Source organism: Manis javanica, chromosome 1, assembly GCF_040802235.1.
Source record: "Manis javanica isolate MJ-LG chromosome 1, MJ_LKY, whole genome shotgun sequence".
Taxonomy (NCBI): Eukaryota; Metazoa; Chordata; class Mammalia; order Pholidota; family Manidae; genus Manis; species Manis javanica.
The window spans coordinates 104726966-104741310 of record NC_133156.1 but is presented as its reverse complement, the minus strand read 5'-3'; the positions used below and the strand labels follow the sequence as shown (position 1 = coordinate 104741310).

The window sequence follows — 14345 nt, the reverse complement described above, 5'->3', positions numbered from 1 at the left end:
CTATTAATAGATCGTGGGTTGCTTCCAGCTTGGGTTATTATGAATGAAGCTACTAAAAATATTTTTGTAAATGTCACTGTCTGGAATCAATCACTTTTCCCACTCCCAATAATTTTCAATACATGTTTTCAGTTCTGCAAAACTTTGACAGTAAAACCACTGGCTCTTACTAATAAACTATGGTAAATTTCCTTTAATCAATTATTGTTTTCCCAAAACAAACATGTATTACTGTGTTAGTCATATTTGTTTACTGATTCCACTTTATTATTATGAATTGTGCCTTCCTATCTTGGTTTTCTTCCTCTAATTTCACCACAACTCCAGATCACATTCAATTTAGAATAGACACAATGAACCCTGGGGGTATGTAAGTGAAGATCATTTCAATTGTCTTTTCATTTGAATTGAAATGATCAACTGTATTTAGCTGGACCAATGGCACATTGGAAGAGGTAAGCATCTCTTTCCTAAGAGGCACAGTCTAGAAGCTGCATTCTTTATGTATAACCTGATTCAGGTTGGTTGTTGACTTGGAGTTAAAATTTTTCTCCAAAATATTCTACTGTCTTTATTCCAGCACTCTTTAATTACAGAAATAAAGTGAAGCCTCAGAAATTTGGACTAATTATGTTAGAGGGACCAAATTCAAAACTCCTGTGAATTACAGAAAGTTCAAAGCAGAATAAAAATTGTTCCACAGAACATTTCTTAATAATCATTCATAATTGCCATCAATTCTAGATCCGTCTAGATACCGCCACTGCTAAAGAACTCCATTAAAATAATGTTTCAACTAATTATTTTTAAGTAGTTTAAATAGTCTCCCTATGTTACACTTAACGCTGTTGTACTTCATAAACTTTCCCTTCCTGAATAGAGTAAATCAAATTTCAGCTAATCCTTCAATTATCACGAATTTCAAGCCAGAAGAAACTGAATTAATGGAACGTATTAACAACCTCCCAGATTTTATTATTTACGTTTGGATTAGTCTTCTTTCCCAAAGGAAACTTGGATAAATAAATTGTGAAAACACCTTTTCTGGGGTGATTTAAAAATGGAATAGTTACCTATTTCTGACAGGTTAGGTTTCAAGTTGCTTAACAGGGTGATAAGCAAAATACCTCTTAACTCCATTTGTGTCTCACAATTATATACACAAAGGAAATGTATTTCACCCCTGATAAGGCACATCAGAGCCTTTCTGACTAAGACACCGCTGCTGTGCCATTTTTTTTGTAGAAGAGTGCCTATTTTCCATTCAGATACTTTCACCCTTTAAATGTCCTAAAATGCAATCCTATGGACAGGAACTTAACAATGTAGTAATAGAGCTAAGAGTGTTTAGTAAGAGTTACTGATCAAAATAAGATATCAAATAAAACTAACTTGCTTATTTTCCCTAATTATGATTATTTTCTGATAAATTATCTTAGAAACAGGGCGGAGCCAAGATGGTGGCATGAGTAGAGCAGCGGAAATCTCCTCCCAAAACCACATATATTTATGAAAATATAACAAAGACAACTCTTCCTAGAATAGAGACGAGAGGACGCGACAACATCCAGACCACATCCACACCTGCGAGAACCCAGCGCCTTGCGAAGGGGGTAAGATACAAGCCCTGGCCCAGCATGACCCGAGCGCCCCTCCCCCCAGCTCCCGGCGGGAGGAGAGGAGTCAGCAGGGAGGGAGAGGGAGCCCAGAACTGATGAACACCCAGCACCAGAAATCCGCACCAGAGCGCAGACACAGTGCATGCGTAAGGTCCTGGTTACTAGGGAAACAGGGCAGCAAGACCAGAGAGTGGGTACCGGAGGCCAGCGCGGGAGAACAAAGAAAAGTGAGTGGCCATTTTTTTTTTTTTTTTTGGCGAGTGCTTTTTGAAAGTCTTAAAGGGACAGGGACGCCAATACTAGGGAAAGAGAGCACCAAGACTGGTGAGCAGGTGCCTGAGGCTGGTGATGGAGAACAAAGAAAAGCAAGCGCTCTTTGTTTTTTTTCTAAGTATTTACTTAATTTTTTTTGTTTTCTTATGTTTTTGTTGTTGTTGTTTTGTTTTGGTGAGTGCTTTTCGGAAGTCTTCAAGGGGCAGGGTGGGACACTTAGTCCAGAGGAAGGGAATCTGGGGATCTCTGGGCACTCTAACCCCCTGGGCAGCAGGAACCATGAAGGCCCCTTACTGAGATAAACAGCTTCCCAGCTGCTCCCCCTCCAACGCGGCTCCACCATTTTGGAGCAGCAGCCCAAGCCAGCACACACCCACAGCAAAAGCGAAGATAAACTCCATAGCAGCCAGGCAGGAAGCAGAAGACCTGTCTGCTCGCAGCTGCCCAGAAAAAGCCACTAGAGGTCGCTGTTCTCCCAGGAGAAGAAGGCCACAAACCAACAAGAAGGGAAGTTCTTCCAGCCGTCACTCGTTCCAGCAATGCAAACTATTTCTATCACCATGAAAAGGCAAAATTACAGGCAAACCAAGATCACAGAGGTAACATCACAGAAGGAGAAACACCTAACCAGGCTTCCTGAAAAAGAATTCAAAATAAAAATCATAAACATGCTGACGGAGATGCAGAGAAATATGCAAGAGCAATGGGATGAAGTCCAGAGGGAGATCACAGATGCCAGGAAGGAGATTACAGAAGTGAAACAAACTCTGGAAGGATTTATAAGCAGAATGGATAAGATGCAAGAGGCCATTGATGGAATAGAAAACAGAGAACAGGAACGCATAGAAGCTGACATACGGAGAGATAAAAGGATCTCCAGGAATAAAACAATATTAAAGAGAACTGTGTGACCAATCCAAAAGGAACAATATCCGTATTATAGGGGTATCAGAAGAAGCGAGAGGAAAAGGGATAGAAAGTGTCTTTGAATAAATAATTGCTGAAAACTTCCCCAAACTGGGGGAGGAAATAAACGAAGAGTCCACGGATATACACAGAACCCACAACAGAAAGGATCCAAGGAGGACAACACCAAGACACAAAATAATTAAAATAGCAAAGATCAAGGACAAGGAAAGAGTTTTAAAGGCAGCTAGAGAGAAAAAGGTCACCTATAAAGGAAAACCCATCAGGCTAACATCAGACTTCTTGACAGAAACCCTACAGGCCAGAAGACAATGGCATGACATATTTAATGCAATGGAACAGAAGGGCCTTGAACCAGGATACTGTATCCAGCATGACTATCATTTAAATATGATGGCAGGATTAAACAATTACCAGACAAGCAAAAGCTGAGGGAATTTGCTTCCCACAAACCACCTCTACAGGGCATCTTACAGGGACTGCTCTAGATGGGAGCACTCATAGAAAGAGCACAGAACAAAACACCCAACATATGAAGAAAGGAGGAGGAGGAATAAGAAGGGAGAGAAGAAAAGAATCTCCAGACAGTGTATATAAAAGCTCAATATGCGAGCTAATTTAGGCAGTAAGATACTAAAGAGGCTAACCTTGAACCTTTGGTAACCACGAATCTAAAGCCTGCAATGGCAATCAGTACATATCTCTCAATAGTCACCCTAAACGTAAATGGACTGAATGCACCAATCAAAAGATGCAGAGTAATAGAATGGATAAAAAAGCAAGACCCATCTATATGCTGCTTACAAGAAACTCACCTCAAACCCAAAGATATGTACAGAATAAAAGTCAAGGAATGGAAAAACATATTTCAGGCAAATAAAAGAAAGCAGGGGTTGCAGTACTAATATCAGACAAAATAGACTTCAAAACAAAGAAAGTAACAAGAGATAAAGAAGGACACTACATAATGATAAAGGGCTCAGTCCAACAAGAGGATATAACCATTCTAAATATATATGCACCAAACACAGGAGCACCAGCATGTGTGAAACAAATACTAACAGAACTAAAGGGGGAAATAGACTGCAATGCATTCATTTTTGGAGACTTCAACACACCACTCATCCCAAAGGATAGATCCACCGGGCAGAAAATAAGAAAGGACACGGAGGCACTGAACAACACACTAGAACAGATGGACCTAATAGACATCCATAGAACTCTACATCCAAAAGCAACAGGATATATAAATTCTTCTCAAGTGCACATGGAACATTCTCCAGAATAGACCATGTACTAACCCACAAAAAGAGCCTCAGTAAATTCCAAAATATTGAAATTCTACCAACCAATTTTTCAGACCACAAAGGTATAAAACTAGAAATAAATTCTACAAAGAAAACAAAAAGGCTCACAAACACATGGAGGCTAAACAACATGACCCTAAATAATCAATGGATCAACGAATAAATTAAAATAGAGATCAAGCAATATATAGAAACCAATGACAACAACACCACAAAGCCCCAACTTGTGTGGGACGCAGCAAAAGCAGTCTGAAGAGGAAAGTATACAGTGATCCAGGCACACTTGAAGAAGGAAGAACAATCCCAAATGAATAGCCTAACATCACAATTATCAAAACTGGAAAAAGAAGAACAAATGAGGCCTAAAGTCAGCAGAAGGAGGGACATAATAAAGATCAGAGAAGAAATAAACAAAATGGAGAAGAATAAAACAATAGCAAAAATCAATGAAACCAAGAGCTGGTTCTTTGAGAAAATAAAATAGATAAGCCTCTAGCCAAACTTAATAAGAGAAAAAGAGAATCAACACAAATCAACAGAATCAGAAATGAGAATGGAAAAATCATGACAGACTCCACAGAAATACAAAGAATTATTAAAGACTACTATGAAAACTTATATGCCAATAAGCTGGAAAACCTAGAAGAAATGGACAACTTCCTAGAAAAATACAACCTCCCAAGACTGACCAAGGAAGAAACACAAAAGTTAAACAAACCAATTACGAGCAAAGAAATTGAAATGGTAATCAAAAAACTACCCAAGAAAAAAACCCCTGGGCCAGATGGATTTACCTTGGAATTTTATCAGACATACAGAGAAGACATAATACCCATTCTCTTTAAAGTTTTCAAAAAAATAGAAGAGGAGGGAATACTCCCAAACTCATTCTATGAAGCCAACATCACCCTAATACCAAAACCAGACAAGGACCCCACCAAAAAAGAAAAATACAGACCAATATCCCTGATGAATGTAGATGCAAAAATATGCAAAAAAATATTAGCAACCTAAATTCAAAAGTATATCAAAAGGATCATACACCATGACCAAGTGGGATTCATCCCAGGGATGCAAGGATGGTACAACATCCGAAAATCCATCAACATCATCCACCACATCAACAAAAAGAAAGATAAAAACCACATGATCATCTCCATAGATGCTGAAAAAGCATTTGACAAAATTCAACATCCATTCATGATAAAAACTCTCAGCAAAATGGGTATAGAGGGCAAGTACCTCAACATAATAAAGGCCATATAAGATAAACCCACAGACCACATTATACTGAACAGTGAGAAGCTGAAAGCATTTCCTCTGAGATTGGGAACGAGACAGGGATACCCACTCTCCACACTGTTATTTAACATAGTACTGGAGGTCCTAGCCACAGCAATCAGACAACACAAAGAAATACAAGGAATCCAGATTGGTAAAGAAGTTAAACTGTCACTATTTGCAGATGACATGATATTGTACATAAAAAACCCTAAACACTTCACTCCAAAAATACTAGAACTGATATCGGAATACAGCAAAGTTGCAGGGTACAAAATTAACACACAGAAATATGTAGCTTTCCTATACACTAACAATGAACCAATAGAAAGAGAAATCAGGAAAATAATTCCATTCACAATTGCATCAAAAAGAATAAAATACCTAGGAATAAACCTAATCAAAGAAGTGAAAGACTTATACTCTGAAAACTACAAGTCACTCTTAAGAGAAATTAAAGGGAACACTAACAGATGGAAACTCATCCCATGCTCGTGGCTAGGAAGAATTAATAAAATCAAAATGGCCATCCTGCCCAAAGCAATATACAGATTTGATGCAATCCCTATGAAACTACCAGCAACATTCTTCAATGAATTGGAACAAATAATTCAAAAATTCATATGGAAACACCAAACACCCCAAATAGCCAAAGCCATCCTGAGAAAGAAGAATAAAGTAGGGGGGAATCTCACTCCCCAACTTCAAGCTCTACTACAAAGCCATAGTAATCAAGACAATTTGGTACTGGCACAAGAACAGAGTCACAGACCAGTGGAACAGATTAGAGACTCCAGACATTAACCCAAACATATATGGTCAATTAATATTTGATAAAGGAACCATGGACATACAATGGCAAAATGACAGTCTCTTCAACAGATGGTGCCGGCAAAACTGGACAGCTACATGTAGGAGAATGAAACTGGACCATTGTCTAACCCCATACACAAAAGTAAATTCAAAATGAATCAGAGACCTGAATGTAAGTCATGAAACCATAAAACTCTTAGAAAAAAACATAGGCAAAAACCTTTTAGACATAAACATGAGTGACCTCTTCTTGAACATCTCTCCCGGGGCAAGGAAAACAGCAAAAATAAATAAGTGGGACTATATTAAGGTGAAAAGCTTCTGTACAGCAAAAGACACCATCAATAGAACAAAAAGGAACCCTACCGTATGGGAGAATATATTTGAAAATGACAGATCCAATAAAGGCTTGACGTCCAAAATATATAAAGAGTTCACCCACCTCAACAAACAAAAAACAAACAATCCAATTAAAAAATGGGCAGAGGAACTGAACAGACAGTTCTCCAAAAAAGAAATACAGATGGCCAACAGACACATGAAAAGATGCTCCACATCACTAATTATCAGAGAAATGCAAATTAAAACTACAATAAGGTATCACCTCACACCAGTAAGGATGGCTACCATCCAAAAGACAAACAACAAATGTTGGTGAGGTTGTGGAGAAAGGGGAACCCTCCTACACTGCTGGTGGGAATGTAAATTAGTTCAACCATTGTGGAAAGCAGTATGGAGGTTCCTCAAAATGCTCAAAATAAACTTACCATTTGACCCAGGAATTCCACTCCTAGGAATTTATCCTAAGAACGCAGTACTCAAGTTTGAAAAAGACAGATGCACCCCTATGTTTATTGCAGCACTATTTACAATAGCCAAGAATTGGAAGCAACCTAAGTGTCCATCAGTAGATGATTGGATAAAGAAGATGTGGTACATATACACAATGGAATATTACTCAGCCATTAGAAGAAAACAAATCCTACCATTTGCAACAACATGGATGGAGCTAGAGGGTATTATGTTCAGTGAAATAAGCCAAGCGGAGAAAGAGAAATACCAAATGATTTCACTCATTTGTGGAGTATAAGAACAAAGGAAAAACTGAAGGAACAAAACAGCAGGAGAATCACAGAACCCAAGAATGGACTAACAGGTACCAAAGGGAAAGGGACTGGGGAGGATGGGTGGGTCGGGAGGGATAAGGGGGGGTATGAAGGGGGGTATAAAGATTAGCATGCATAATGGGGGGTGTGAGAGAAAGGGGAGCTCTGTACAACACAGCGAAGACAGGTAGTGATTCTACAGCATTTTGCTATGCTAATGGACAGCAACTGTAAAGGGGTTGATAGGGGGGACTTGGTATAGGGGAGAGCCTAGTAAACATAATATTCTTCATGTAATTGTAGATTAATGATAACAAGAAAAAAAAAAAAAGGAAAGGGGGATGACTCCCTGATAGGATAAAACTAACTGTAAATCAACGATTAATGCATGCTTTAAATATCCTTAATTTTGATCATTTAAAGGGTGTCAGATGATCAGCTATGGAAGTACATTTTTCTTATAATATTCCTTTCTCTTAAAAAAAAAAAGCAGTTCCTGTGTGGTGACCTCCAATAAGTTCTTCACAATGGTATAAAGGGCATATCAAAGTGTGGGCAAAGGGTCTGTTTGTGTTTTTACAGAGGATCAAAGCCTAATTTGGCTACCCAGAAAACGAACTAAGATACGATATGAAATACGATATGAAGAAGTTCCAACATCAACAAACTCTGGAACAGTCATTCCAGAAGATGATCATCAAAAAACTTCAACAAAGATCCTGGCACTGTTGCAGTTGTAGCTGCATTCATTCCACTGGTTCCTGGAATTGCCATTGGAATGAAGAAGGAGATATCTAAGCTGGCCGGTGCATAAAGTAAAACAACAAATTTGACTGGATGCATACTGTTGGAACTCAACCAAGAATTAGGAGAAGTGCAAGTTGCAGTGCTCCAAAATCTTGAGACTACAGACTATCTATGGTTAAAAGAACATATGGGATGTGAACAGTTCCCAGGAATGTGTTGTTTTTTAATTTGTCTGATTTTTCTCAAACTATTCAAATTCAGTTAGACAATATCCATCATATCATAGATAAGTTTTCACAAATGCTTAGGGTGCCTAACTGGTTTTCTTGGTTTCACTGGAGATGGCTGGTAATTGTAGGTCTGCTTTGGTTATGTAACTGTATTCCTATTATGTTAATGTGTGTGCGCAATTTAATTAGCAGTTTAAAACCTATACATGCTTAAGTTACTCTACAAGAAGATATGTCAAAGAAATAATCAATCTTCCCATGTTTTCTTCCGTCTGCTACTTCTATAGCTTTTCTTCTTCCTTCCTAATTACAACCCTTAAATAGAATTCGTGCCTCATATCGAATTTACCGAGTATCATAATTCTTCCAAGTGGTAAAGATACCTCAAGACAAATGCTGGGCATAGAAGCCACAGGGCATAAATATGCAAAGAAGTAAAAAGCTAACCTTTTCAAACAATATGGCTTCACTCTCACTTATCAATTTTACATCTCCCTGTATGGCCCTGGAAGATGACTGGTTAGCCAGAGACGGGTAAGATTCCTCAAGGGAGGAACAACCTAAGACAGGCACAGTCACAGGGGGGCCATCAAGTGAGAAATTGGGGATCAACAGTGGTGAGGCTCAGAACCTCACCCCCCCTGTTTTGAGAGAAATTTTCTGCATCTATGGATGTTTTAATGCCCTTGTCTAGCTTGGATTAACACATAGTCTACAGGCACACACCTGATCATCTACATTTGCTCTCTTACAACACTAAACTATGTTTTCTACCTTTATCTTACATCTACCTACCACTTCAGCATTTTATTTAAAAAATAATAACAATAATAATAATAATAATAAGGGAGAAATGTGGGATTCACATATAAATCAAGTATAAAAATCAAACGAATATTCATATTTGACCTGATTGTTTATAGTTCATAATGCGTGATCAAACCGAAAGTTTCTGTGATGACTGCCCTTGTACTGTTCACCATGTAAGAACTTATTCACTATGTAAGAATTTGTTCACCATGTAAGAACTTGTTCGTTATGCTTCAGAAGATCGGAGACTGACAAGAATTAGGCTTGGGGTGGATTAATGATTGTGCATTGAGTCCCCTATACAGAATTTTATTGTTGTTAACAACCATTTGATCAATAAATATGAGAGATGCCCTCTCAAAAAAAAAATTATCTTAGTAAGTTTGTTCATAGAACAATCACATTTTAATCAGTAATGTCTTTCATATCTTCTTTGGAAAGCTTTTCTAGTAAACTATTTCCTAAGCTTCCTTTCTTCTTTACACTAACAGTTCTGAAAAACCAACATCTCAGAATGAATTACAATTTTACTTTCATCCCATTTTACTCCTTTGGTTTGGAAAAAATAAAGAAATCACCTGGGCAGTTATCATAATTCTCCATATCTCTGGAAGGGAGTATGTGCATAATAATATAAAAACCTGTCACAGAAATATCTTCATCACATTCCAAAGAAAAGCTGAACTGCCACTACCCCAGCAAGTTGTACAACTGGCAAATAGGAAATTAGATACTAGGTAGAGATAAGCTGTACTCAAAGTTTTGCAAGAACAGTTAAACTAGACAGTTTCATTCTAGGAATGAAAGCCAACGCCAAGCCCCATTTCTGGAAATACTTCAGCTCCTATTACTGTGCTTGTCACTGAACAGATCAGGTGTACAAGTATTCCCAGATTCCACATGTAGGCCTGAACAGAAATGCCAACTCATGGAACATATGAGAAATCAGAAAATATTATTTTCTAGTATTTATAGTTCATAAAGCAGAAAGGGGATTAAGGTAGACAGTGAAGTCACTACAGGTGCTTGATGTCCATAAACATGGTGACACTGAAAAATTGAGGTATATCCTGTGTTTAAATTTTCATTATTGAAAGCACTGCTTGTTTTGAAATGAAAGCCAGACTATCAATGGACTCAAAGTCAGACATTAGAACAGTGCTCAACTCTATTCTTCAAAAAAAGTTATTTTCCACATTTTAGAGGAAACAGATATGCAATGTAGAAAAACAGAATACAGAGAAAAATAGAGAGAGAGAAGCCACGTTGGTATCAATATCTCTAAATCACTCTATTTTGGGGTATTGGTATCCAATCTTATTTCCAGTTCTATTTATTTTTAAGTGTTGTGATATAATATTCTGGTCTCATGGAACAAATGTGAATAAATAAATTTAAAGGGTGTGAAAGAACCTCTTCTAGCATACTTTAAAAATAGAATAGTAACCTATTTCTGACAATTTAGGAGTCAAGCTGCTTAAAAGAGAAGATGAGCTAAATGCCTCACAATACCATTTGCACTTCACAGTTACATACACACAAGAAATCATAACCAACTATTACTGGAAGTTTAGGTATGTTTCAATTTTTCACCAACACAAATAAGATGCACTGTAAAAAGAACTGAGAGGCACAATATGCATGGGAGGAAAAACAAAAACAAAGGAAGTAAAGGTAAGTAAAATAATGGAGATTAAATAAATGCCCTTGACTTGTGAAATGGATACAGATGAGACTATCTTGTTATAATGGGAGCTAAATTTTTACATTAACATACATTATAGCAAAACATTGTAAGCTATGTTTACTTTTAAAAAATCCTAATAGAAAAACACCAACTTGGATCAAGGAGATACTTTATATCCTGGAAAATCCAATGCCCATAGGTCATGGTAGGGACAGCCCTCTGACTCCACTAAGTTCTCAATTTCTTCTGTGCCACTGGTACATCCATGTCCTCTCATGCTCTAAGGCATGCAGATTTTTTCCCCATGCCTGAAAAGTCTAAAACTCAAACAAGAGTTCCTCAATTGTCGTTTCTGTTTTCTTTTGGTCTTGCAGACTCAGAATGCCTATTAGGTGAGAAATGTTAAAAGCATTGTCTAATATGGGCTTCAGGCCCACTTGAAGACTTCTTAAATCTAAGAAACTAGCATACATAAATTCCCCAACCAAATTTTGTTAATAAGGTAAGAATATGTCTTTGGGGATCACTTATTTAAAACTTTATCATAGGGTAGAATCACTTAACCTCCTGGTTTTTCCAATTCTAGATGTTCAGAAGCAAACCAATCAAACAAAAAAAGGCTGTTGACCAAGCTTTTGATTTAAACTCTCTTGACTTAAAAAACAGTATCAAAACATCCTTTAGTACGATAGGATGCTTAAGAAGTTGAGAAAACTGCACTTACACACACCTATAGAAGTTGTTACGGGTTGGAGTTTGTATCCGTTATTGGATATTTGAAGGCAAAGAGGGCATGGAACTTGAAATAAATATTCTATCTTCCTGAGAACATATGAGGAATAGATATCTAACCCTATTCCTGTAAGACCAAGGCTTATACCATTTCCTTTATTTAAAGACATTTAATAGAATGATATGGGAAAAGGATAAAATCCAAACAAAATAAGTGAAGGATATGTGTAAAAGACTGTACCCCAAAGTCATCCATATCTAAAGAGTGGAGGGTGGGGGAATGGTCCAGGAAAGAGTCTTACATTCATGTTTCAGGTAATAATGGAAGTCAGAAGTTTGATCAGAGGGACTCTTTGATATTTTGAGTTTCGTTTAAATCACACTTAAGGATAGAATCTGTGTTTGTAGCATACAGAAATGTTATTGTTTATAACACATGATCCCAACTCTCCCTTGGCTACCTGCAGCAAATTTGACTCCAAACCACCAGGTCCATGGCATGATGGTGTGATGGAAGACATGCAGGAAAGTCACTTGGCTATTTTTCTTACGCAGAACAAAAAAGATCTGAAATAATTTAAAGAAAATCAAGTTCATATAAAACCATGCAATAATTTATCTAGTGTTATAAAAATATTGGCAAAATGCAAACTATTTCACATCATAATTTGCTCTGAAGGATTTGCCTTTAAAATGCTCATAGAAACAGCTGATTCTCCAAGGGGCAGCTCAGGTTCAGTATGAAGGAACTTGGGTACAATGCCTAGTCATGGGAGAATCAATAAAAAGGTGAAAAGAAATTATACGTAGATTTAAAAATCAAAGATATAAAGTGGCGAATATAGCCAAAAAGTATTGAAAGAAATGTTATTGGTAAATGTATATAAATACATACATATATTTACACACATACATACACACATACATATATACACATACATACACATACACATTTTGAAGTATATGGGAAAGCAGAGAATCTTAATTCTTAGGACTGAAATCATTCTACATTGCTCCCTAACACACCCTACCAATTTAGATAAGGAATTAAGCAAGTTGAAACAAATAAAAATTTGCAACAGTCAAAAGTAAGCAAATTATTATTTAAGGAAGATGAAGAGGGAAAATTCCGAGAGTTGATTTGGGAAATGGGACCGAACAAAAATCAAAGCTGCCCAAGAAAAACGAGGAAGGCAACAAAGGCGTCCCCCAGACTGGATGCAGCCAGTGGTTTGTGGAGACTACAAACTAAGTCGTAGAACAGAAAGGCTTTAAGCAGAAATTTTTTTCAAAAACTACTCAAAAGAATAATTAAATGTTCAAAAAATATTCAAAATTCACGATACCAGTGATGACTTAGACTTCTAAATATGAGACAAAACAGAAGAGCACAAGCAAAAGTATTTGTAGGAGTATCTGAGAAATGTGGTTTAGGGAAAAACATAGAAACAGTAACAGTTCCCTTATGGAACCTGGAAATGAGAACATGCAAAGCAGAAACAGTGAAGCCAAAATACATTTGCTTATGCACATGGAAGAAGGCAGCATGGTGCAACAGAAAAAGCCATAAACAAGCAATCTGGGGTCCTAGTCCCTGTCAGTAGCAGTAATCATCTCGGTAAATCACTTAATTCCTTGGCTTCAGTTTATTTTCAGATTGAGGGCTCTGAACTAGATCAATGGTTCTCAACCCTGGCTGCATATTACAATGCTTAAGCTTTTTTTTAAATAGCCATACCTGGTCTCTAACTCCAGACCATCTGACACCAAATATCTGGGGGTGGGGGCCCAGATATTTATTTTCTCCTAATTCAATTAATTTCACTTCACTATGAGCACAGAGAACCACAGCAGGGCTCTCAAAGTGTGGACCCTAAACCACAACAATAACACCACCTGAGAACTGGAGAGAAAGGCAAATTCTTGAGCCCCACATTAAGACCTACTGAGTCAGAATATCTGGGGGTAGGGTTCATACATCTGTGTTTTTAACAAGCCTTCCAGGTTATTCTAATATATGCCAAATATTTGAGAACCACTTGATTCTATGCTCACTAAAGTCCTTTTCAATTCTAATATTATGTGACTATTCAGCTGAGAAGGTAAAGCACGTTGAGATTTGCTATAAGAAATGTAGTGGTATGCATTCTGAAGAGAGAACACACTTGTTAGTTTTAGACCCAGAACTGGTTCCAGATAACTAAAGTCCACATACCAAAAAGATACAATAAATATCAGCTTTCCTAAGCTACTCTGTAAACAAATGCACACAGCTTTCTCCTCTCATCATGGACCCTGATTCCTAGCTTCCCCGAGGGCCCAGTCACCCAAATCCAGAGCTAATCCACACCAGGATCTTAAGCAGGAAGGGAGAGGACCTAGTAAGCATGGACTTCAGAAAGGCAGGTGAGATAGTTTTGATATTACCAAAATTACTGGTATCGCAGGGGTAACATCCCAGTGTAAGTTTAAGAATTCTGAAGCACTGATCCTCTTAAAGGAATATGGTTGACACAGTGCTGTGGTATAAAGAACCAGGGTAAAATGTTTTCTGCTCTTTGCTTCCTGAATTTGCTTTGAAAAACAATTGTCATCTATCTACATAAAGATGCACAGTTGTGTGGTGTACGTGACAGCTACATGCTTATCCAGTGGTAGATATATATAAAAAAACCTTTTGGAGTTTGCAAAAGATGGAAAAATAAGCTTATCCTATCTAGTCTCTGATATTACTGATAATAAAAAGTAGGTTTGGCTAAGGTGGAGAGACAATCAAAGTTATCAGACAACCAAACTCTAGCAGTTTATTGCTT

General features: G+C 37.5%; 1 protein-coding gene across 5 annotated transcripts in view; it reads right to left on the bottom strand.

Moving 5' to 3' along the window:
* Positions 1-14345, bottom strand: part of ELOVL7 (ELOVL fatty acid elongase 7) — an 85460-nt gene that overhangs the window by 5587 nt on the left and 65528 nt on the right. For all 5 annotated transcript variants that reach the window (XM_073235931.1, XM_037022337.2, XM_017669164.3 and 2 more), the window contains one exon: positions 11994-12099. In XM_073235931.1, coding sequence (XP_073092032.1) covers positions 11994-12099 — 106 coding nt within the window. The remainder of the gene's footprint in view (positions 1-11993; positions 12100-14345) is intronic.